The sequence below is a fragment of the Anolis sagrei genome, chromosome 2 (assembly GCF_037176765.1).
Source record: "Anolis sagrei isolate rAnoSag1 chromosome 2, rAnoSag1.mat, whole genome shotgun sequence".
NCBI classification, from domain to species: domain Eukaryota; kingdom Metazoa; phylum Chordata; class Lepidosauria; order Squamata; family Dactyloidae; genus Anolis; species Anolis sagrei.
In genome coordinates this window covers 18,650,072-18,672,419 of record NC_090022.1, presented here as the reverse complement: position 1 = coordinate 18,672,419, position 22,348 = coordinate 18,650,072, and the positions used below count along the sequence as shown (strand labels likewise).

General features: G+C 42.3%; 1 protein-coding gene and 6 non-coding genes across 7 annotated transcripts in view; all 7 read right to left on the bottom strand.

Moving 5' to 3' along the window:
- The window catches only part of LOC132765249 (carnitine O-acetyltransferase-like), a 57,074-nt gene that overhangs the window by 25,402 nt on the left and 9,324 nt on the right, over positions 1–22,348 (bottom strand). Inside the window, exons 4-5 of the mRNA XM_067465290.1 lie at positions 4,682–4,735; positions 4,348–4,513 (exon numbers count right to left, since the gene is read on the bottom strand). Coding sequence (XP_067321391.1) covers positions 4,348–4,513; positions 4,682–4,735 — 220 coding nt within the window. The remainder of the gene's footprint in view (positions 1–4,347; positions 4,514–4,681; positions 4,736–22,348) is intronic.
- On the bottom strand, positions 7,197–7,268 carry TRNAC-GCA (transfer RNA cysteine (anticodon GCA)). The gene has a single exon. It is a non-coding gene; the product is annotated as a tRNA-Cys (tRNA).
- On the bottom strand, positions 9,748–9,819 carry TRNAC-GCA (transfer RNA cysteine (anticodon GCA)). The gene has a single exon. It is a non-coding gene; the product is annotated as a tRNA-Cys (tRNA).
- Positions 10,076–10,147, bottom strand: TRNAC-GCA (transfer RNA cysteine (anticodon GCA)). The gene has a single exon. It is a non-coding gene; the product is annotated as a tRNA-Cys (tRNA).
- On the bottom strand, positions 16,945–17,016 carry TRNAC-GCA (transfer RNA cysteine (anticodon GCA)). The gene has a single exon. It is a non-coding gene; the product is annotated as a tRNA-Cys (tRNA).
- Positions 18,551–18,622, bottom strand: TRNAC-GCA (transfer RNA cysteine (anticodon GCA)). Its single transcript has one exon. It is a non-coding gene; the product is annotated as a tRNA-Cys (tRNA).
- Positions 21,066–21,137, bottom strand: TRNAC-GCA (transfer RNA cysteine (anticodon GCA)). Its single transcript has one exon. It is a non-coding gene; the product is annotated as a tRNA-Cys (tRNA).

Sequence of the window (22,348 nt, the reverse complement as noted above, 5' to 3'; positions counted from 1 at the left end):
ATTCTTCTTTGGTGATTTCTCCCTTTTTCCACTTCTTGTGCATGTCTCTTTTGTGTCTTAGCACAGTGAGAAGTTCTTTGGACATCCATTCTGGCTTCTTTGCACTTGTCCTATTTTTTCTCTTTGTTGGCACGGTTTGCAATTGCGCCTTGAGTATTTCACTCTTGAGAAATTCCCATCCATCTGTAGCTCCCTTGTCTTTTAGTTTCTGTGTCCACGGAATGCTGCTCAGCGTTTCCTTCATTTTTTGGAAATCAGCTCTCCTAAAGTCCAAAATGCGGGTTTGACTTGTCTTAGTTTCGGCCTTCCTTTGTACCTCAAATTGCAGGAGCACATGGTCACTTGCCCCTAAGGATCCTACCACTTCGACCGCATCGATCAGGTCCTCCGCATTTGTTAGGATGAGATCAAGAGTAGCCAATCCCATTGTTGCCTCTTCTACCTTCTGGACCATGAAATTGTCTGCAAGGCAAGCGAGGAATTTGTTGGACCTTGTACTCTTGGCCGAGTTTGTTTTCCAGCAAATATCGGGATAGTTGAAATCGCCCATGACTACTACATCTCTTCTCTGTGCCTGTTTGGTCAACTGTTGGCAGAAGACTTCATCAAGATCTTCTTCCTGGCTTGGGGGTCTGTAGTAGACGCCTACAACGACATCTTTTTGAGTCCCAGTTCCCTTGATTCTTATCCAGATGATTTCAAGCTGGTTTCCCAGACTGCTGTCTTGAATTTCTTCTGCAGCATAAGAGTTTTTGACATATAAGGCTACTCCGCCTCCTCTCCCCTTTGTTCGGTTTCTGTGAAAGAGGTTATACCCCTCGATATCTACATTCCAGCGATAGGAGTCATCCCACCAGGTTTCAGTGATGGCTATGATATCATATTTGTGGTGTTGTGCTAGAAGTTGGAGTTCGTCTTGTTTATTTCCCATGCTCTGTGCATTAGTGTAAAGACATGTGAGCCCCTGGGATCTTCCCTTGAGCTGTTTGATTGGGATTATTGTGCTTTTGGTACTTGGTCCTTGTTGTGTTTGTGCAGCCCTCCGTTTAGCCTTCTGGCGATTCCCAGACATTATGGGTAAAGTAGTGTTCGCAAGGCTGTTGTCCCCCTCCCCCGGTGGACCTAGTTTAAAGTGCGTCTAATGAGGTTTGCGAGTCTGTGAGCAAAAAGGTGTTTTCCTACTTGTGTGAGATGCACCCCATCCCTTGCCAGTAGGCCATCCTCCTGGAATAGCAGGCCATGGTCGAGGAAGCCAAAGCGTTCCTCCTGACACCATTTTCTAAGCCAGTCATTGACCTGTACTATTTTTCTGGCTCTTGTGGGTCCGTGTCTTACAACAGGGAGGAGGGATGAAAAGACCACCTGTACATTACATTCTTTTAGCATTGCTCCTAGAGCTCGAAAATCATTTGTGATCTTTTGAAACGTATGCCTTGCAGTATCATTGGTTCCTACATGAATCAACATGAGGGGTGGACGGTGATAGGGCTTGAGGAGCCTGGTGAGCCTCTGAGTGATATGGTGTATTTTTGCCCCCGGTAGGCAGCATATTTCTAGAGCCATCCCATCTGGTCTGGAAATGACAGCTTCCGTTCCCCTAAGGAGGGAGTCGCCTACTACCAAGACCTGTTTACTTTCAGGAATGACAGGGCCCCTTTTGTGCAATGTAGTGTGTAGGTCTCCAGAAAAGTGATCCTGTTGGTGTGAATTGTGTAGGTGAAAAGTGTTGTCCTCCTCCTCGACATCCCCGGTGCATTCGTCAAGGACAATCCATTGAGATTCGTCCAAGAGCCTATGGTTCTCCTGTATGTGTTCCTGTTGCTCCTGGTCTATGGTTGGGGATGGTACACCTGCACGATTGTGCAAGTGTGAATGTTGTGAAGTGTTGTCCCAGTCAGGGCTATCCCCTGCACACTGATCAAGGATGAGCCACTGATCAGTATCTAAGCCATTCTGGTCTTCCCCAATATGTTGTGTTTCTTGGTCAGGTGCTAGTTGTGTGAGAATTTGGAATCTATTGTGTAACTGCAGCTGAGCGGAAGTATTCTGAGGAGGCTTCCGGGTCCTATGTGTCCTTCTAAGGGTGACATTTCTCCAAGCCTGAGGGTTGTCGACATCTGAGGTGCTGTTCTGTTGAGCCTCCCCGTAATGTTGGTGTGATATGGGCTGCGTGTCTAGGCCAGTGTGGTGTGTGGTGTCTAAGAACAGCTCAAGTTCCTGAATGTCCTTAAGGGTCTTAATACGGTCCTCGAGTTGTCGTATCCTGTGTTCCATGCGAGTGATCTGTGTACACTTGGGGCAGATGTAATTGAGTAATTGTAGTGTGAAAAAGCTGAACATGCCACAGCTTGTGCATGAGACGGGAAGTTTTCGTGTTTGTTCCATCTGGAGGTTGCTAATGACCTCCTCTTGGTGTGTGTTTGATGCTGTCTGTATGCAGGGGTGAAAGTATAGGTTACTGAGTGTACGAGTTTATATAGGATAACCAGGAAGCCCCGCCTCTCAAACCAAGCAGTTAATTTTTAAACTCAGGAAGCCCCTCCCCTCAAACAGAGCAGTTAATTTTTAAACTCAGGAAGCCCCGCCTCTCAAAGAAAGCAGTGCTGAAAGCTGTTAAATTTAAACAAAGCTTACCCTGAAGCAGAAGGAAACAAAATGGGTTCCTGCTTCCTCAACTTCTGTGGAAAGCCCAGCTGTCGGATAAGAGAGACTCTACTGTGCTTATGTCGGATAAGAGAGACTCTACTGTGCTTCCAAGGTGCAAGGTTGCTTCTCCTTGGATTTCTTTGAGAGCATCCCAATCCCTGTATATTTCCAATTTACTATTCCTGGACTGCAACTCACAACAATCCTCCAGGTAGATAAGATACATAGATTAGATAGAGATAGGTAGTAGGTAGGTAGATCAATCGGGAGGACTGCTGGGAGTAACAGTCCAAGAAAAAGTAGAGAAGGAAGAAAGGAGAGAAAGAAAAAGGAAAGGAAGGAAAGAGGTAGAGAAGGAAGGAAGGAAGGAAGGAAGGAAGGAGAGAATGAAAGAAAAAAGGAAAGGAGGGAAGGAAAGAAAGAGGGAGGGAAGGACAGGAAGAAGGGAGGGAAGGTTGACTACAGCAACACATGGTGGGTACAGCTAGTCAGATCTAAGTTCTACGAGGATTAGTGATGGAAGCCAAGGTGGTGGGTGCACTGGGGGTAGGACAAGGGATACCTGCAACATAGGTGGTGAGTTGTCTATGTATGTGTACCATACCATGTCCATCCCAGCATATACTCGTCCTCTTAATGCACTTCTCCTTATTCTTAGCGGGTAATTAAGCCCCATAGCTTGTCCATCCTGTACCTCCCAACAGATAAATCGTTCCAGTTTCCTATCCCACTCTATTTCCCTTATTTTTATTTGTGCATCTGGCCTAGCCCATCCTGATTTATTCCTTGTCCGTAATTGTTATTTCACTTCATACCTGGTGTTACATCTCACTGTGTTAATTTTCCTTTACTGTTTGTATTTTATTGTTTTTCTTGTGGTATATTTTATTTTATTTTAATTCTAACTATTATTTTGCTGTATGCATTTCATTTGTTTTTTGTATTCGTCGGACTTGGTCTCATGTTAGCCACCCCAAGTCCCTGAGTGGAGATGGTGGTGGAGAATAAATAAAGTTTAATAATGATGATGATGATGATGATGATGATGTTTGTATATGTGTATTGTAGGTGTATCATAATATCAAAATAAAATTATTTATTATAAAAGTACAGAATATGGAATGTTGGGGGACAGCAAAAGAAATGCAGAACTAACATGAAAAACTGGGTTGTTGTAGGTTTTTTCGGGCTGTATGGCCATGGTCTAGAGGCATTCTCTCCTGACGTTTCGCCTGCATCTATGGCAAGCATCCTCACCTCACTACCTCTGAGGATGCTTGCCATAGATGCAGGCGAAACGTCAGGAGAGAATGCCTCTAGACCATGGCCATACAGCCCGAAAAAACCTACAACAACCCAGTGATTCCGGCCATGAAAGCCTTCGACAATACATTTAACATGAAAAATGTAAAATAATCAGAGAACTGAGAAGCCCTGGCCCTTGGGTGCTGGAACTGGAGGTTAGCTGTTACCAACAGTTCTATGGATTTTGAAGAGGCAAGAATAGGTGAAAGAGAGAAGCATGCTGAGAGGAAGCAAACCCTTGTTGGGACTACCTTCCAACTGGAAACCAGTATCCTCACTGTGGAAGACCCTGCAGATCCAGAATAGGTCTCTACAGTCACTTATGGACCCACTGCCAAGACCCTACCCTTGGAAGACAATCATACTTGGCCATGAGGGATCACCTATGATGATTACCTGGAAGTTGCGGACTACAGTGATGTATGTTGGTGGTCTCCGTCCCGGGGGAGGCAGCAAAACTGAATCATGTTTTGGCCCTGGAAGTCGGCACGAGGCAAAGAGCCGAGAATACTGGTCCATGCAGAGAGGGTAGCCGCGGGAATATTCAACCAGCAGAGTTTGGCTAGCATGAGGAGAAAAAAAGGTATTATATGTGTATTTGTATCAGGTGTATCACTGCCCAAATTCCCTTTGGGATACAAGGCTTTGCTTACAGCACCCTATTTTGACCAGATGTGTATCTTGTGCAGCACTACTGTGTCATCCAACCTCCCCAGGTCACAATACTTACTGGTCAATCTTTGCCTTGAAATCCAACATGCCTGCAATGAGTTTTGCTGCAAACCTACAGGAGGAGAAGACATTTCAGATTATAAGTTTTACACAGAACGCCTCAGCTTCAGGATTCACTCCATTCTGCTACCCTGAGTGCACACTCTATAGTACCCACTACTTGATGACATCCCATAAACCAACAATTTCACAGTAAATCAACACTTCTTCTTCAGAAACCCAACCTGCCTATCAGCAGGAGAGGAAGCAATATGTGCATGTTCAAAATCTATTTTCCAGTCTTCTTTAACACTGGTCACAAAAGCTAGAAACTAAGACATATAGAAAATAGTTGGTTGGGAAAGTGTGACTTAGCCAAATTTAGATATAAGTTTCTATGATTATTATTATTATTAATAATAATAATAATATTTTGCCCCAGCCAGGTTGTTAACAGGAGCAGTGCTCAGAGAGCATGCAACTCCTCTGTTGCGCGAGCTCCACTGGCTGCCATTTTGCTACCGGGCACAATTCAAAGTGCTGGCTTTAGCCTTTAAAGCCCTAAACGGTTCCAGCCCAGTTTATCTGTCCAAACGCATATCTCCCTATGAACCATCTAGTAAGCGCTTAAGATTGTCTGGAGAGGCCCTGCTCTTGGTCCCGCCCCCTTCACAGATGCGATTGGTGGGAACTAGAGACAGGGCCTTCTCAGTGGGGGCCCCTCAGCTATGGAACACCCTCCCTAGGGATATTAGAATGGCCCCCTCCCTCCTAACATTTCAAAAGAGAGTCAAAACCTGGTTGTTTGAGCAGACATTTGCAGACGCAGTGTAACAGACTAATTGAGATCCACAGAATGATTGGACGATGCGACGGAAAAATGATTTTAGTGATGAGACATTGAGGACTAGTATTTTATGGTTTTTATTGTTTTATTGCTTTTATATGGTTTATATTATATCTAATTTTTAAACTGTATTTTATGTTGTTTGGGAGCATTGACTGCCTACTGTAAACCGCCTGAAGTCGCCTTTGGGCTGAGAGGGATGGTATATAAATATGGTAAATAAATAATAACTCCAGCACCATCATTAATCAATAATATTAATTGATATTTTAAAAACCTTTTCTTGACTCTTTTATTTTTATTTTTTTGCCTCACTGGCGTTTTGCCAGATTTATTCCTAAGTGGTTATGATCTACTAAGGGTCACATGTTTGTTTTCAAATATTTTAATCTACATCATGCTCTTTATATTTGCACGGCAATAATTCCTACCAAGTTCAATTCAATTTTTGTGACGTCAAACACCAAGACCTTTAAAAGGCCTATTAGAGCAAAACAGAGGACCATTGACCAGCAGACACAAGCTGGGTATTGTTGTGTGAAATCTGATTGACTGTCCTTGTAGCTGTTTTGTTCATAACTCTCAATATTTTTGAAAACTGGAACAAAATCAAGGAACTTTGCAGAAGTTTGCACCTTAGGAACAGACAAGCATCTCGAGTTCTGAGGATTATCTAGGAAGGAATCCCACCGGAGCACTCCATCTCCAAGATATCGCATTATATACAAATAGAATCTCAAAAATATCCAAAATCCAAGACACTTTCATTCCAAGCATTTCAAGTAAGGGAGATGCAGTCCATATATGTCTTCAATTATTTTACATATTTCTTTGGACCATTTGAAGCTTCCAAACTATCTTCGGATAGTTTGGAAGCTTCAAATGGTCCAGAGATTAGCAGCCAGGTTCCTCCACTGGTTGCCGGTCTGCTTCCAAGCTAAATACAAAATGCTGGTTCTTACTTTTGAAGCCCAAAATGGCTCGGGACCAGACTATTTGACAAACTGCATCTCCCTCTATAGACCAAGTTGGACACTGCGGTCATCGGAGGAAGCCCTCCTCTTGGTCCCACTCCCATCCCAAGCATGGCTGGTGGGAACGAGAGAAAGGGCCTTCTCCATGGCTGCCCCCCACCTCTGGAACTCCCTTTCTAAGATGTTAAAGATGGCCCCTCCCTCCCCACTTTCAAGGAACAGCTGAAGGTGTACCTTTGCTCATTGGCTTATGAGGAGGAGTCGGAGTCAGTAATATTACCATTATACCTCTAATTAATATCTACTATCCGTATCCGTTCCCTGCTCGCCCCACCAACTCAACCGATATCTTGAGCAATGATCAATCTATTTGCCCAAGGAACTGGGAAATTGTTGCTTCTGTTCAATGTTTGATGTTTTGTCTTATGTATGCTATATCAGGCTGCATTTTTATTTAATTTTAGTAAAGTCATAATTTGTGTTTATATGTTGGGTTGTTAAATTTTGTTAGTATGGATGTATTATTGCTGTATTCGGGCATTGAATGTTTGCCTTTTATGTTTGGAATCTGTCCTAATATCCCTCTGGGAAGATAGAGCAGAATATAAATAAAGTTTTAGTATATTATTATATCATTATTATTTATTTTATGTTAACTGCTGTTATAAATGATGTACAGCAAAAAGGGACTCAAGCAAATCCCTCCAAAAAAGAGGGGGCACCCGGAGTTGAACCAGGGACCTCTTGATCTGCAGTCAAATGCTCTACCGCTGAGCTATACCCCCACGTCACAGACTTATTTAACCAGGAAGCATATTTATGGATACTGGTTTTGCCAGTAGAAGTAGTAGTAGTAAGCAAATATGTAATTAACAGAATCTTTTTTTATTTGCATTTCTCTTAATGAGAACCTGGATAAGCCTCGGGATTCCTGCCTGGAGATGTGACACTTGAGTACTTCACTTGTAATTTGAGATTTGCATAGTCTGTGATAGATGGGGATACACCTGGGACAAACACTGAAGGGTGCCTGTAGAATTAATACAGTTTAACATCACTTTATCTGCCATTGCTCAATGCTATAGAATCCTAGCAGTTGTAACTTCACAAGTTCAATAGCCTTCTCTGCCAGAGTGATGGTGCCTCACCAAACTACAAATCCCAGAACCCCATAGCAATGAGTCATAGCAGTTAAGATAGCAACAAACTGTATGAAACCCAGATTAGTGTATCCCATGTGCCTATGTTGGGTTTGAACAACTTACAGGTCCTTGTAAACCTGAACCCCAGAGGAGCAGAGGGAAGCTCATGCTGAGCATTGAGCTCAATGCTCTCTGTCTCAGAAAGGGATTATTAGTTTCACAAATATCAGATACAACCTGGATCCCAAGGGAAGTTACGTTTCTATTGCTAATGGTGCTCAAATTGTATATCTTGTCTTCTATTTCCCTTTGTCCATGGTTCCCACATAGCCAGGGAGTGGATTACTCTCTACCTGCATTGATATCCCTCTAGACTTAAAAGTCACCAATATCACTCTTTTGTGGATTTTGGATTTTGCTGCAAGACCAAGCCCTGAGTATGTTTCCTGAATTGGGGAAATTTGTCTTAGATCAAATGCTTCATTGCTGTATATGGAAATAAGGTAACGTGATGCACAGAGGAATCCTTTTGCTTAAGGAAGTGTCTTTCTAAGGCAAATATCCAATCCAAATATTTACTTTCCTGTAACACAGCTCCCAGAATGCCTTAGCCAGTGGCTTCACCATCTCACTAAGGGAGGAGAGAGGAGACAACATTGCACCCCAGTATATTTTGCACCCAGGATGGAGCGCAACCACTTGCTTCCCCTTTCAATCCAAAACCGCCCTTAGAGCAGAAGTGAGGAAAGTGTTGCTTTGAGATTACATCTAACTCACAAGTCCCCTTTTTTGTAGAATCCAAGAACAATGGACCTCCCAATCTATTTCTTCAACACACTTCAGAAAAATCAATTGGCCACTTATAATGACAGTTTACCTTCCCATATGTTGTGAGTTTGACTTTTGCAGATGTTGATCAAGATGCCTCTGAATTCTCCAGTGCTATTCTATGGTCAACTGGGGGCACCCAGACTTGAACCAGAGGTGTCTTGATCTGCAAAAACTTCTGACAGAAGTTGACCAGAAAGTTGTGCTGAACGACTAAAGTACAGGTAAAGGTTTCCCCTGACATTAAGTCTAGTCATGTCCAACTCAGGGGTGGGGGGTGCCTATCTCCATTTCTAAGCCGAAGAGCCAGCGTTGTTCATGGACACCTCCAAGGTCACGTGGCCAGCATGACTGCACGGAGCGCCATTATCTTCCCACCAAGGTGGTACCTATTGATCTACTCACATTTGCATGCTTTCGAACTGCTAGGCTGGCAGAAGCTGGGCCTAACAGCGGGAGCTCACCTCGCTCCCTGGATTCGAACTGCCGACTTTTCGGTCAGCAAGTTCAGCAGCTCAATGGTTTGATCCGCTGCGCTACTGGGGGGCCTGCTGAACAACTTAGAGATATATTTTATTTTACCACATAATACTCCATTTACTCGAATCTAATGCTCACCTCTTTTGGCTAAATGACCTGGCCAAAATTAAGATGAGCATTAGATTAACGGTCAACTCAGTGCTGACCCAAAGCAAAGAGGGAAGCTACTTCAAGAGCTCCTCTTTGAGGGACCTCACCTCTAATTTAATTGCACTGACTGGATGCTATGCCATCCTCCGATGTGTAGTTTGGTGAGGCATCCACCTTCTTTGGCACAGGAGGCTCGAGACCTTGCCAAACTACCTTTACTTTTAGACTCTAGTAAATAGAGTAGTTGCACTCCCCTCCTCTTTTTCCCCTTTCAAAAGAGAGGGGCAGGTGCGACTATTAAGTGGTGAAATATGGGCAAGATTTATGGGGCCACCCTCAGTTGACAGACCCCTTAGCTCTTGCCTGCATGCCTGCCCCTCAGAGTTATGGGGCTTTCATCAGTTGGGAAGCCCTATATCTGTGCGACTATTATGCGAGGAAATCATTAATCTCTATTTTTGCACCCTCAAAAATGGGGGTGTGTTCTATATATGATAACATACAGTATTAGTTTTAAAAAAGATGTTTCATTCACAGTTCATTCATTTATGATGGGTTTCTATGCCAGCAAATGTGGACTGCATTTCCACTAAAAGTCTTCTCTGAATTCAACCTTCCGTGATCAATGCAAGACAACCCACTGTTTGTTTTTTTTTAAAAAAAGAGGGGGCACCCGGAGTTGAACCAGGGACCTCTTGATCTGCAGTCAAATGCTCTACCGCTGAGCTATACCCCCAGTACGTACACCAGTATCATCTGAAGTATAATTATAGACACCTTTTGCCTCTTGGTTCTCTTAAACATATTTAAGAGTAATGAGTTTCCACCATTATACCTGTAGGGAAATCTTTCCATCACATGCTTGATCTGTCCCATGCAATGAGAGTTAAAGGATTTATTTTGATCTCATTCCTCATGAGGTCCTCCTTTAGGGGACCCACCATAAGCCTTCAAGAAAAGTGTGGCAACATATCCAACATTCTTCCAAAAAGAGGGGGCACCCGGAGTTGAACCAGGGACCTCTTGATCTGCAGTCAAATGCTCTACCGCTGAGCTATACCCCCAGTTAGGTACACATGCTTCTCCAGGAAGCTCATGAAAAGATACTGGTTTTGCCAGATAGCTGCTTACTGTATGCTTAATGAGTAATGCCTGCTCAGCCTACAGGTAATACTTTCCACATAAACGCTCCTATTAAAAAGCTACCTTGCATACATCTATCCATTAGAAATAGATGCTACAGCAATGATTCTGGTGATCACTTTAGACGTCCTACTCTGGACACATTCCAGCTTGTCAATATCTCCCACCACAATTCAAGAGAGATATTGACAAGCTGGAATGTGTCCAGAGGAGGGCGACTAAAATGATCAAGGGTCCGGAGAACAAGCCCTATGAGGAGCGGCTTAAGGAGCTGGGCATGTTTAGCCTGAAGAAGAGAAGGCTGAGAGGAGATATGATAGCCATGTATAAATATGTGAGAGGAAGCCACAGGGAGGAGGGAGCAAGCTTGTTTTCTACTTCCCTGGAGACTAGGACGCGGAACAATGGCTTCAAACTACAAGAAAGTAGATTCCATCTGAACATGAGGAAGAACTTCCTGACTGCGAGAGCCGTTCAGCAGTGGAACTCTCTGCCCCGGAGTGTGGTGGAGGCTCCTTCTTTGGAAGCTTTTAAACAGAGGCTGGATGGCCATCTGGCAGGGGTGCTTTGAATGCAATATTCCTGCTTCTTGGCAGGGGGTTGGACTGGATGGCTCATGAGGTCTCTTCCAACTCTTTGATTCTATGATTCTGATATCTTTACTACCAAAGAGACACTGAAGTAGTCAAAGTGGGACAGTGATAAAACATGACAAACTGAATATACCTGACCTGAAATTATTTGGACCAGAAGTGTTTGAGATTTTGTTTTCATATTTTGAAACATCTGCTTATATATACATACATACATAACATCTGTTTATATATACATACACCCAATTTTTACAACCGAATCCCGTATTTCATTATATATAGGCCACACCACCATTTTTTGGGGGTGCAAAAATAGAGATTAATTATTTCCTCACATAATAGTCACACTGCCCCCCCACACACACACACACTTACCCCTTGGAGCTATGGAGCTTCCCAACTGATGAAAGCCCCATGACTCCAAGGGGCAGGCATGTGGATAAGAGCTATGGGGCCTCCTTTCCTTTGGCTGCCAGATATGGAAGAGGCCCTGTAGGCCTTGCATACATTTCACCACTTAATAGTCTCACACACACCCCTTTTGAAAGGGGGAAAAGGGAAGGGAAATGCAACTATTATATGGTGAAATACAGTACTTCTCCAAGTCATCCAGCACAACATGCGTGTGCGGAGAAGAGCAAACCACACACCACGTACTGCAATGCAGCCTGAGCCCTGCCACATGCACAATGGAGGACCTTCTTACAGCGACACCAGAGGCACTCCAAGTGGGTAGCCACTGGTCAAAGGACATTTAGTATGCCAAGTTTTTAATTTTGTTTGTGTTTTTAAATACATTATAACTGTACCCCCAACTCACTTCTGACACTATATATATATATATATATATATACACACACACACATATATCGTAAACTAATGTCCTTTGCTTGATTTCCGTTTTGTGCACTTTAATATGTATTTTATAGAAATGCAGTTTTAATATGTATCTTTTATAGAAATATGTATATTTGTTGAATTTATGCAATGTTCATGTTTTTTTAACGATGTTGCAACTCGCCTCGAGCCGCAGGGAGAGACGAGTAAGAAATAAAATTATTACTATGGGGTGTTGTGAATTTTCCAGGATGTATGGCCATGTTCCAGAAGCATTCTCTCCTGACATTTTGCCCACATCTATGTCAGGCATCCTCAGAGGTTGAGAGGTTTGTTGAACACTAGGAAAGAGAGGTTTATATATCTGTGGAATGTCTAGGTTGGAAGAAAGAACTCTTGACTGCTTGAGGCAAGTGTGAATGTTGCCAATGGCCACCTTGATTAGCATTTAATGGCCTTACAGCTTCAAAGCCTGGCTGGTTGCTGCCTTGGGGAATTCTTTATGAGCAAAACGTCAGGAGAGAATTCTTCTGGAACATGGCCATACAGCCCAGAAAACTCACAGAAACTCAGTGATGCTGGTCTTGAAAGCCTTCAACAACCTATGATTATTATTATTATTGGGATCCAAGTACAAATGTTACATCCATTGGTATTTCATAGACACACTCAACCTGTAATATCAATTAGTTTTTCTCCATAATAATGCAACAATTTATTATTCACAGACAAGTCCTCTCTCTAGGAACCTCTAAATAATAATAATAATAATAATAATGAAAAACTTTATTTATATACCGCTCTATCTCCCCGAGGTGGACTCAGGGCACTTTCCAAGTACATCACTGAAACATACAAAGTAAACATACAAAGTAAATAGACTCACTCCAGGGGACTTAAGAGGAGACATATATCAAATCTGCAAAAAAGCAGCGCTCTCTGTGCTCCTGTTTATAACAAGACAGGTCATTAAGCAGACTCCAGCCTCTGTGTAAAAGCTCCTTAGGAATGATGCTCACTGTCTATCTTGCCAGACGAGAAAGATAATTACATTTCCTATTACAATGCCAATTATCTTGTGATTGCTGGAGCAACACCCTTAAGAGGAAAGGTTACAACACCTGGAGCGCGTTACTGAAGAAGAAAAAATAGATAAGTGAGATATGTCAGAGATATATAAAGCTATGTACAGTGTGGAGAAAGCAGGCAGAAATATGTTCCCCAAAACCAAGTGGCATAGCAGGGTCACCCATTGAAAATGTATAGTAGGAGACTGAGGACAGATGAAAGAAAACTATTCTACACACAGTAGTTTTAAAACAGGCATACACAACTAAGGGAGACCTGGGGACCATATTTTCCACTTTTGATCTATTTCTAGTTTTAAAATAGCCTAGACCTGTGTGAATCACACTGCCTATCTTGCCAGACAAGCTAGACAGTGGACCAAAATTGGTACACACAACCATCACAACAAACATAAAATACTGGTAGTGTTTGGTGGGGTGAGGGCAATGACTGGGGATGATGGGAGTTGTAATCCACCCACACCCAGAGTGCTGTGTGAATCCAACCAACGATGGATTTAGACCAAACTTGGTACACATACCCATCATTACCAACTTTAAATACTGGCAGGGTTTGGGGAACAATCACAGAGGGATGGAAGTTGTAGTCCACTCACATCTGAACAGCTGCGTGAATCCCATGGATCTGGACCAAAATTGGCAGATACCCATAATGACCAAGTTAAAATACTGGCAAGGTTTGGGAGGAATAGACAGAGAATGAAGGGACTTGTAGTCCACTTTTATCCAGATAGCAATGTGAATCTCATCCATGACCGAAGATGCTCCTCTCTTCCTAACTTTCTTTTCCAGTTTTCGGATTATGTGATTTTAATATTGATACTATGAGGTTGAATGAAAAGTAATGCCTCCACCTTCGTTACTTGGGTTTGAGTGGAAATATTTTAATAAATCAAATGCAGAAATAATCCATAGAATGTGCTCTTTAACAACCACTATTAACTTTTTCACATAATCACCAGACAATTGGATACATTTCTGCCAACGATGACCAAGTTTTCTGAAGATGTCATGGAAGAAGTCTGTGCGCTTTCATATCAGGTGTCAGCATCCTGGGTACCCATCGTGCACAGATCTTTCGATAGCCAAGCAGAACAATAATGTGACCCACACGTTCTTGTGAAATGCCAATTATGCTTGAAATTTCTCTCTGAGTGATATGATCGTCCTGAATCAATCTGTCAACCTTTTGCTTGTGAACCTTGGTGGTTGCTGTCACTAGATGTCCAACTCTTTGTTTGTCACGCAAGTCAGATGTTTCCACCTCAACATCTTTAAACTTACTCGCCCAACAATGCACAGTACTCACATCAACACAATCACTATAAAGAGCTTGCAATCTCTGATGAATCTCCTTTAGGGTGACACTTTCTGCTGTCAACAATTCAATGACGGCACCTTGCTTAAATCACATTGAGCAACCGTCTGCACAGGGTTCAATACTTCGCACTTTAACAACACAACTGTTCAATGCTAAGGCTTCCCACCAAAATGGAACTGTAGAGGAGAGCCTACTGAACAAGCCAGTACCTGTTGCATACCAGTACTGCCATCTGTTGAGGAGTTATGAAGGTGGAGGCATTACTTTTCATTCAACCCTCATAGGATGATTTTAATGCTTTGTCTGAATATTTAAATTTGTTTATGTCTTATGTTTAATGGTTTTAATTATTTTAAGTCATAGTTATATGTAGTTATTAGTTAGAGGGGTGAGAAAGGCGGTATATAAATACAATAACTGATCAGATGCCTCATCTACTTATCGCTTTGCATCTCCTTTATCTCTTTACTATACACCTTGGGGGTGACGGGGATTGCATCACAACAAAAAACCTAACACATCTGACCAATTAAGAACTTTCCCCCAACTTTCATCCACCCAGATCTAGGGCTAATGGGAATTTCACCCTAACATCTATGGTTGAGGGGAATTAAACCCTACCATCACCCCCAGATCTCTGGGGGTGATGGGAGTTACAGCTGTCCAAATCAGGACGTGATGAGAGTTGCAGCCTGTCCACGTCTTGGGCTGATGGGGGTTGCATCCCAACCTCTTACAATTTTATATTTTTTTTACACTGTTGCACTGGAAGATACAGATATTTTTAGAGATAACATAGTAATCATATCCACAAATAACACTATGTAACAACATTTGAAAATGTTTCTATCCCTGGTTTGAAAATGTTATTTCCTGTTTAACTGTATAATACTTACTGTTAAAGTGATTGTTATACTCCAGAAACTTTGTTTTGTGGCTGCCACAAACTATGCTCCGTGACAGTGTTTCTCAACCTTCCTCATGCCAAGACCCCTTAATACAGGTCCTCATGTTGTAATGACCCCCAACCATAACATTATTTTCATTGCTACTTCATAACTGTAATTTTGCTACTGTTATGAATCGTAACGTAAATATCTGATATGTATTTTCATTCACTGGACCAAATTTGGCACAAATACCCAATATGACCAAATTTGAATGCTGGTGGAGTTGGGAGGAGTTGATTTTGTCATTTGGAAGTTGTAGTTGCTGGGATTTATAGTTAACTTACAATCAAAGAGCGTTCTGAACACCACCAATGATGGAATTGAACCAAACTTGGCACACAGAACTCCCAGGACCAACAGAAAATACTGGAAGGGTTTGATTGGCACTGACATTGAGTTTTGGAGTTGTAGTTCACCTACCTCCAGAGAGCACTGTGGACTCAAACAATGATGGATCTGGACCAAACTTGGCACGAATATTCAATGTGGCCAAATGTGAATACTGGTGGAGTTTGGGGAAAATAGATTTGACATTTGGGAGTTGTACTTTCTGGGATTTATAGTTCACCTACAATCAAACAGCCTTCTGAACTCCACCAGATTTCCCTACACCATGGAATTGAACCAAACTTGGCACAAAACTCCCATGACCAACGGAAAATACTGAAAGAGTTTAGTGGGCATTGACGTTGAGTTTTGGGATTGTAGTTCACATACATGCAGAGAGCACTGTGGACTCAAATAATGATGGACCAAAACTTGGTATGAATCCTCAATATACCCAAATGTGAACACTGGTAGAGTCTGGGGAAAATAGACCTTGCCATTTGGGAGTCACCTACAATTTATAGTCACCTACAATCAAAGAGCATTCTGAAACCCACCACTGATAGAACCGGGCCAGACTTCCCACACAGAACCCCTGCTGGAGTGAGCCTCCCTCCAACCTCGCACACTGTCCCTCACCCTCACATGCACACCACGCAGTCATGTGCCAAGCATGCCTGCTCTCCCCTCCCCACTTGGACTCCCAGAAACAGCCCTCCCCTTGGCTGAGAGGTCGGCCAATCACAGCAGGAGGAGGGCTTTTGGTGGGAGGATCCGCCTTCTGTTTCCAAAGAGAAAGAGGACAGGCAGAGAGCTCCTCAGCCTTCTCTGTCAAAGAGGCCCCTAAGATCATCAGAAATATTTATTTTCTGTTGGTCTATGGCGATTCCTGTGAAACCCCCTCACAATCCCCCCAGGGGTCCTGACCCCCAGGTTGAGAAACACTGCTCTATGAGATATTCATTGAAAATATATAGCAAAATATGCTGCAGGATGTTCCTAAAATCAAAGCTTTTGCAGTTTAGTAAACTTTCCCCATGTTTTTATGATAGAACCAGTTAGGAAATAACATTTACAACCCAGGAACAAAAATCATGTAACATAGTGTAGTCCATCTACAAAAGTTAAACCTGTAAACAAAAAGACCTCCCTAGACTACATATCCCAGCATTGCATTGGATGGAACCATGGCAGCTGAAGTTGAGTACTACCAGTAACACTATAACAAGGCAGTGTAAAAGGGTCCCTAGCTTACACAACGGTTTAAAATACAGATGCAAAAATTGTGAAAGAAGTCGCCGGTCATAACCACATTACAGCAATCTCATATCATTTTCACTGCATCGTCAGTTTAATCAGAGCTCTATTTTGGTAGTTACAACATGTGGGAATGTTTTTCAGTTTTTTAGTTGAATCGGGGATTTAACCTTGAAGGTTTAAATTGTTTGTTGCAGTTATATACCTTCTGTGAGAACAGTGACCATGTGTCAGGGAGAGAGCTTTCACAATTGTGAAGCAAAACAATCTTCCAAAAGAGAGCTCCACGAGCCTTCTGCTTTTAGGCTGGCGAGGCCAAACAAAGCCCTTTTGGGGAAGGAAAAGAGGGGGCACCCGGAGTTGAACCAGGGACCTCTTGATCTGCAGTCAAATGCTCTACCGCTGAGCTATACCCCCGGCACAGGTTCATGCATCATCTCAAGCCTAGTTATGGGTACTGGTTTTGCAACATACTTCTTGCCATGTATTTATGAGTAATAACTTTCCAGCATGACAACTACAGGGAATATTTTGTACAACAACTTTTCCAACTTACAAATTGAGGCAATGCAACAGGTTCTGGAGTAATTGTACAACACAAGGGACAAAAAGCAGAAACAGGCAAGATATGGAGAAATCTCCACCACCTTCTGAAGGACACAAGATGTGTTCCTGAGAAATCCTAGAGAGGGGACACCGAATGCTTTGTTCAACTCAGTGCTCTCTGGTATTATACCTATAGCAAAAACAAGCCTACATTTGTGAGTTTAACTTCTGCAGATTTGATTATTTTAATAATAAGCTCTCTGTAGGAATGTCTAGCTCCTTTAGCATGGCTCTATAGTCAATGCATGTTTTTATGGTTTTTTTTATTATTTTATTGCTTTTATATGGTTTATATTATATATAAAGTTTTTAACTTTATTTATGTTTGGCGGAATTGACTGCCAACTGTAAACCGCCTCGAGTCACCTCCAGGTTAAGAGGGGCAGTATATAAATATGGTAAATAAATAAATAAACTAAGCTGACCACAAAGTAGCATTGGAGGACTGAGGCCCCTTCGACACAGTTCTTATATACCAGATTATCTACTTATCCTAGATTATATGGCAGTGGAGACTCATATAATCCATCATATAATGCTCCTGGTGGCGCAGCAGGTTAAACCATTGAGCTGCTGAACTTGCTGATTGAAAGGTTGGCAGTTCAAATCCAGAGAGCGGAGTGAGCTCCTGCTGTTAGCCCCAGCTTCTGCCAATGTAGCAGTTTGAAAGCATGCAAATGTGAGTAGATTGATAGGTACCGCTTCCGCAGGAAGGTAACAGCGCTCCATGCAGTCATGCTGGCCACATGACTTAGGAGATGTCTATGGACAACGCTGGCTCTTTGGCTTAGACATGGAGATAAGCGCTACCCCCCAGAGTCAGACATGACTAGACTTAATGTCAAGGGGAAACCTTTATCTTGAAAGGGGCCTTAGAGATTCCTAGATAGAATATTTTTCTAGGCATTTTAGCTCCTCTAACACAACACTAAGATCCCTCATCCCTCATCCCTGAGGACCTAGAGCAGTGGTTCTCAACCTGGGGTCCCCAGATGTTTTTGGCCTACAACTCCCAGAAATCCCAGTCAGTTTACCAGCTGCTAGGGTTTCTGGGAGTTGAAGGCCAAAAACATCTGGGGACCCCAGGTTGAGAACCACTGACCTAGAGATTTCGAGAGAAGTGTTGTCTTGAGTAAAATATATGCTCTTTTTTGACCCAGAGTTTTCCCATTGGCTGAATCCTTACATTTAGCCAATATGGATAGGTGATTGTATAAGTTAAGAACAATTGATACATTTCAAATGGAGTGAAAATCTGGTATCATTTTTCTTCTGAAGATTAATTACTCAACTTGAGTTTCAAGAAAAAACAGGACTAGACATCCAACTCAATTCCTCCAAAAAGAGGGGGCACCCGGAGTTGAACCAGGGACCTCTTGATCTGCAGTCAAATGCTCTACCGCTGAGCTATACCCCCAGCACATAAGCTACTATAACCTAAAATAAAATTATGGGTACTGGTTTTGCCACATAGTTCCCATTCATTATGTTAGTGAGGCACGGCTTTCCAACATTATACCTACAAGGAAGCCTTTCTATAACAACTTCTTCTGGCAAGGGACAGCCTACCCGACATTTGTACCAAGCCTAGCAGGTACAAACCATGTGTCTTCTACACCATTGATGGATTATGATGCAGGACGAGGGCTTATGAGGCACCTTCAAACACCATTCAGGGGTTGTCTGTGGTTTCCACTATAAGTTGACTGACACTACTGAAAGTGCTACCACTAGTGTTGGCTTCTATGGTGCCATCTTAAACAACAGACCTCTGCAAATTGGCATGGCAGAGTATCTCCATTCCTGTCAGTAGGGAAGAAGGGAAGAGAAAAGCCGTATTTTCCGGAGCAAATACAAATTTTATTGGCAACAGTAGGCAGAGCTGGCAGGAGAGAACAGTGAAGTGTAAAGGTGGTATTCTATAGCTACGGATTCAACCATCCATGCCTTCAAAATATTCCAATTTCTTTCCCCCCAGAGCAAACTTTTATTTCCCCATTTTATATAAGGAATACTATTTTATTATGTCAGTTTATATAATTGGACTTGAGCATCACAGAATTCCGTATTCATATGTGTGCGCGTGTGTGTCCTAGAACCAAACCCCAGCAGATAACATAGCTTGGGGGAGGCAAAATCGACTGGGTCCCCTCCAAATAAGAATCCCACTCCTTCCCAAATACTTTTCCTGATTCTCAAATTTTCATCACTGTGAAACCCACTCAGTCTCAGGAAGAAAAACAAATCTGAACAAACCCTGCCAAGAAAACCATGAGATTGGTTTGCCTTAGTTGCCTTCAGAAGATGGAAACACCTTAAAGGTACACAACAGCAACTGAAAATCACTCATGTCTAGAACTTTGTATCAGCCCTTGTTCCCGTTGCTTTGTAACTTCACCTGCTCCTCTAAAAACTGACTGCACTCAGCTTTTAATATGATGCAGTGCTGTTTTTAAGGTCATTGTATACAACAAGACCTCCTTACACATGGGGGATATATTCTAAGACCCCTTATGGATGCCTGAAACAACATTCTTGATGAGAGGAGTCCCTCTGCTACACTGTGGAAGGTGGGGAAATTGATCCACTTCCAAATTTCCTCTTGTTGCTTCCTCTAGAGACGTTAGCACGGAGGTCAATGTTTAGCACATAGAATCGTACTGGAGAACCAAAAAATGCCCATACACATTTCCATTTTCTTGGTAGTGGTGACTGTGAGTAACTTAAAACTTGGAAATTGAATCCACATTTAGATAGATAGATAGATAGATAGATAGATAGATAGAGTGGTGCACCATGCAATCATGCTGGCCACATGACCTTGGAGGTGTCTATGGACAATGCCGGCTCTTAGAAACTGAGATGAGCACCTAGCCCCAGAGTCTGACATGACTGGACTTAATCTCATGGGAAAACATTTACCTTTACCTAAATGATAATAATATTAATAATAAATAACAATAAATAATAATTATTAATAATATTAATTATTATTGTTGTTGTTTTGTGTTAAAAAACAAAGTATGGATCGTCGATGTCACAATCCTAGGTGACAGCAGGATTGCAGAGAAACAACTGGAAAAGCTGACATGATATGAGGATTTAAAGATGGAACTGCAAAGACTCTGGCACAAGCTAGTAAAGGTGGTCCCAGTGGTGATCGGCACACTGGGTGCAGTGCCTAAAGACCTTGGCCTGCACTTAAACACAATCGGCGCTGACAAAATTACCATCTGCCAACTGCAGAAGGCCACCTTACTGGGATCTGCACGCATTATTCACCGATAAATCACACAGTCCTAGACACTTGGGAAGTGTCCGACGTGTGATGCAATTCTACAGTCAGCATAGTATCTGCTGTGGACTCATCTTGTTGTGTTTCAAATAATAATAATAATAATAATAATAATAATAATAATATATTATATAATAATATAATATCATTCCACAGATATATAAACCCATTTTCCTAGTTCCGACAGACCTCACTACCTCTGAGGATGCTTGCCATAGATGCAGGCGAAACATCAGGACAGAATGTCTCTAGAACATGGCCATATAGCCCGAAAAGACCTACAACAACCCAATAATAATAATAATAATAATAATAATAATAATAATAATAATAATTTTATTCTCATATCCCGCCACCATCTCCCCAAAGGGACTCGGGACAGCTTACAGATAGCACAAAGTGCCTAAAAACAAACCTAAATTTGATTGTTTCCAAATACATTATATATATTTAAAAACCAAGATTATAATCTATACTGTTTCTAAATATGAGTTCCATTACTGGGAGAATTTATTTTTATTTTTATTTATTTACTACATTTAAATCCTGCCAAAACAATAAAAAGAGGGGGCACCCGGACTTGAACCAGGGACCTCTTGATCTGCAGTCAAATGCTCTACCGCTGAGCTATACCCCCGATGAAGGTTCTTTCCCACAAGAGAGCTAGTTATGGGTACTGGTTGGGTCACTTAGTCCACTTTGATCTGCTGCCAGGAACAGGTTTGCTCTCCACACGGATCCTGATGTCACCTGGCATCCAAGTGAACTATAATTATCCTCCTTTTGTACATCATGCTTAGCTAGTTGTGAGTTTGCATAAGCTACTCTGAACACAACGTTACTCATTTGGGTGGCTGGGCAGATGCAGGTAAGGATTAAAAGTGCACCTGTTGTGTAGAATTAATGCAGTTTGACATCCCTTTAATTGTCATGGCACAATACTGTGGAGTCATGGAAGTTATAGCATGGGGAGACTCCAGTACTCTGACAGACGAGGCTCAAGACCAAGCATTCGACCCATCATAGGAATATTTAAAGTGAAAGTGAAAGTTGAAAGTGCAGGACTGTTTATGGACAATGGCTATGTCTTTGTTAGATATGTGCTGTGTTTAATAATGTTTAATGTTTTATCAAGAGAGGATCAATTTTGATGTTTATAGTGGTTTTTATTGATGGCCAACACAGTGAACCACCCTGAGTCCCCTTCGGGGTTCAGAAGGGCGGTATACAATACTGCAAATAAATAAATAAATAAATCATAGAATCAAAGAGTTGGAAGAGACCTCAAGGGCCATCCAGTCCAACCCCCTGCCAAGAAGCAGGAATATTGCATTCAAATCACCCCTGACAGGTGGCCATCCAGCCCCTGTTTAAAAGCTTCCAAAGAATAAAGACCATGTAAAACTAGAGCTCCTATGATTCCATGGCACTGAGTCATGGCCGTAAACGTGGTGTCAAACTGCATTAAACGTGGTGTTAAAAGTGCTAGCTGCAGGAAATCTGCTGACCAGAGGATTAGCAGTTCGAAGCCGCGATTGGGGGTGAGCTCCTGCTGTCAGCCCTAGCTTCTGCATAGCAGTCTGAAAGCATAAAATGCACGTAGATCAATAGGTACTGCCTTGGTGGGGAGGTAAAAGGGCGCCCTATGCAGACATATCGGCAACAATAGGAGAAGGTCTATGACCAACAGGCTCCTCAGCATGGAAAAATGTAACAAGAGCACCTCCCTATGGCCAAAGTTGAGCACTGCCTCCAGATGCTGGAGATGGAAAAGGGAAGGCCTTTACATTAGTCTGTGTATTGTATGTCATTGTTCACAGAGTAAATAGGGATTAAATGTTTGCCTTA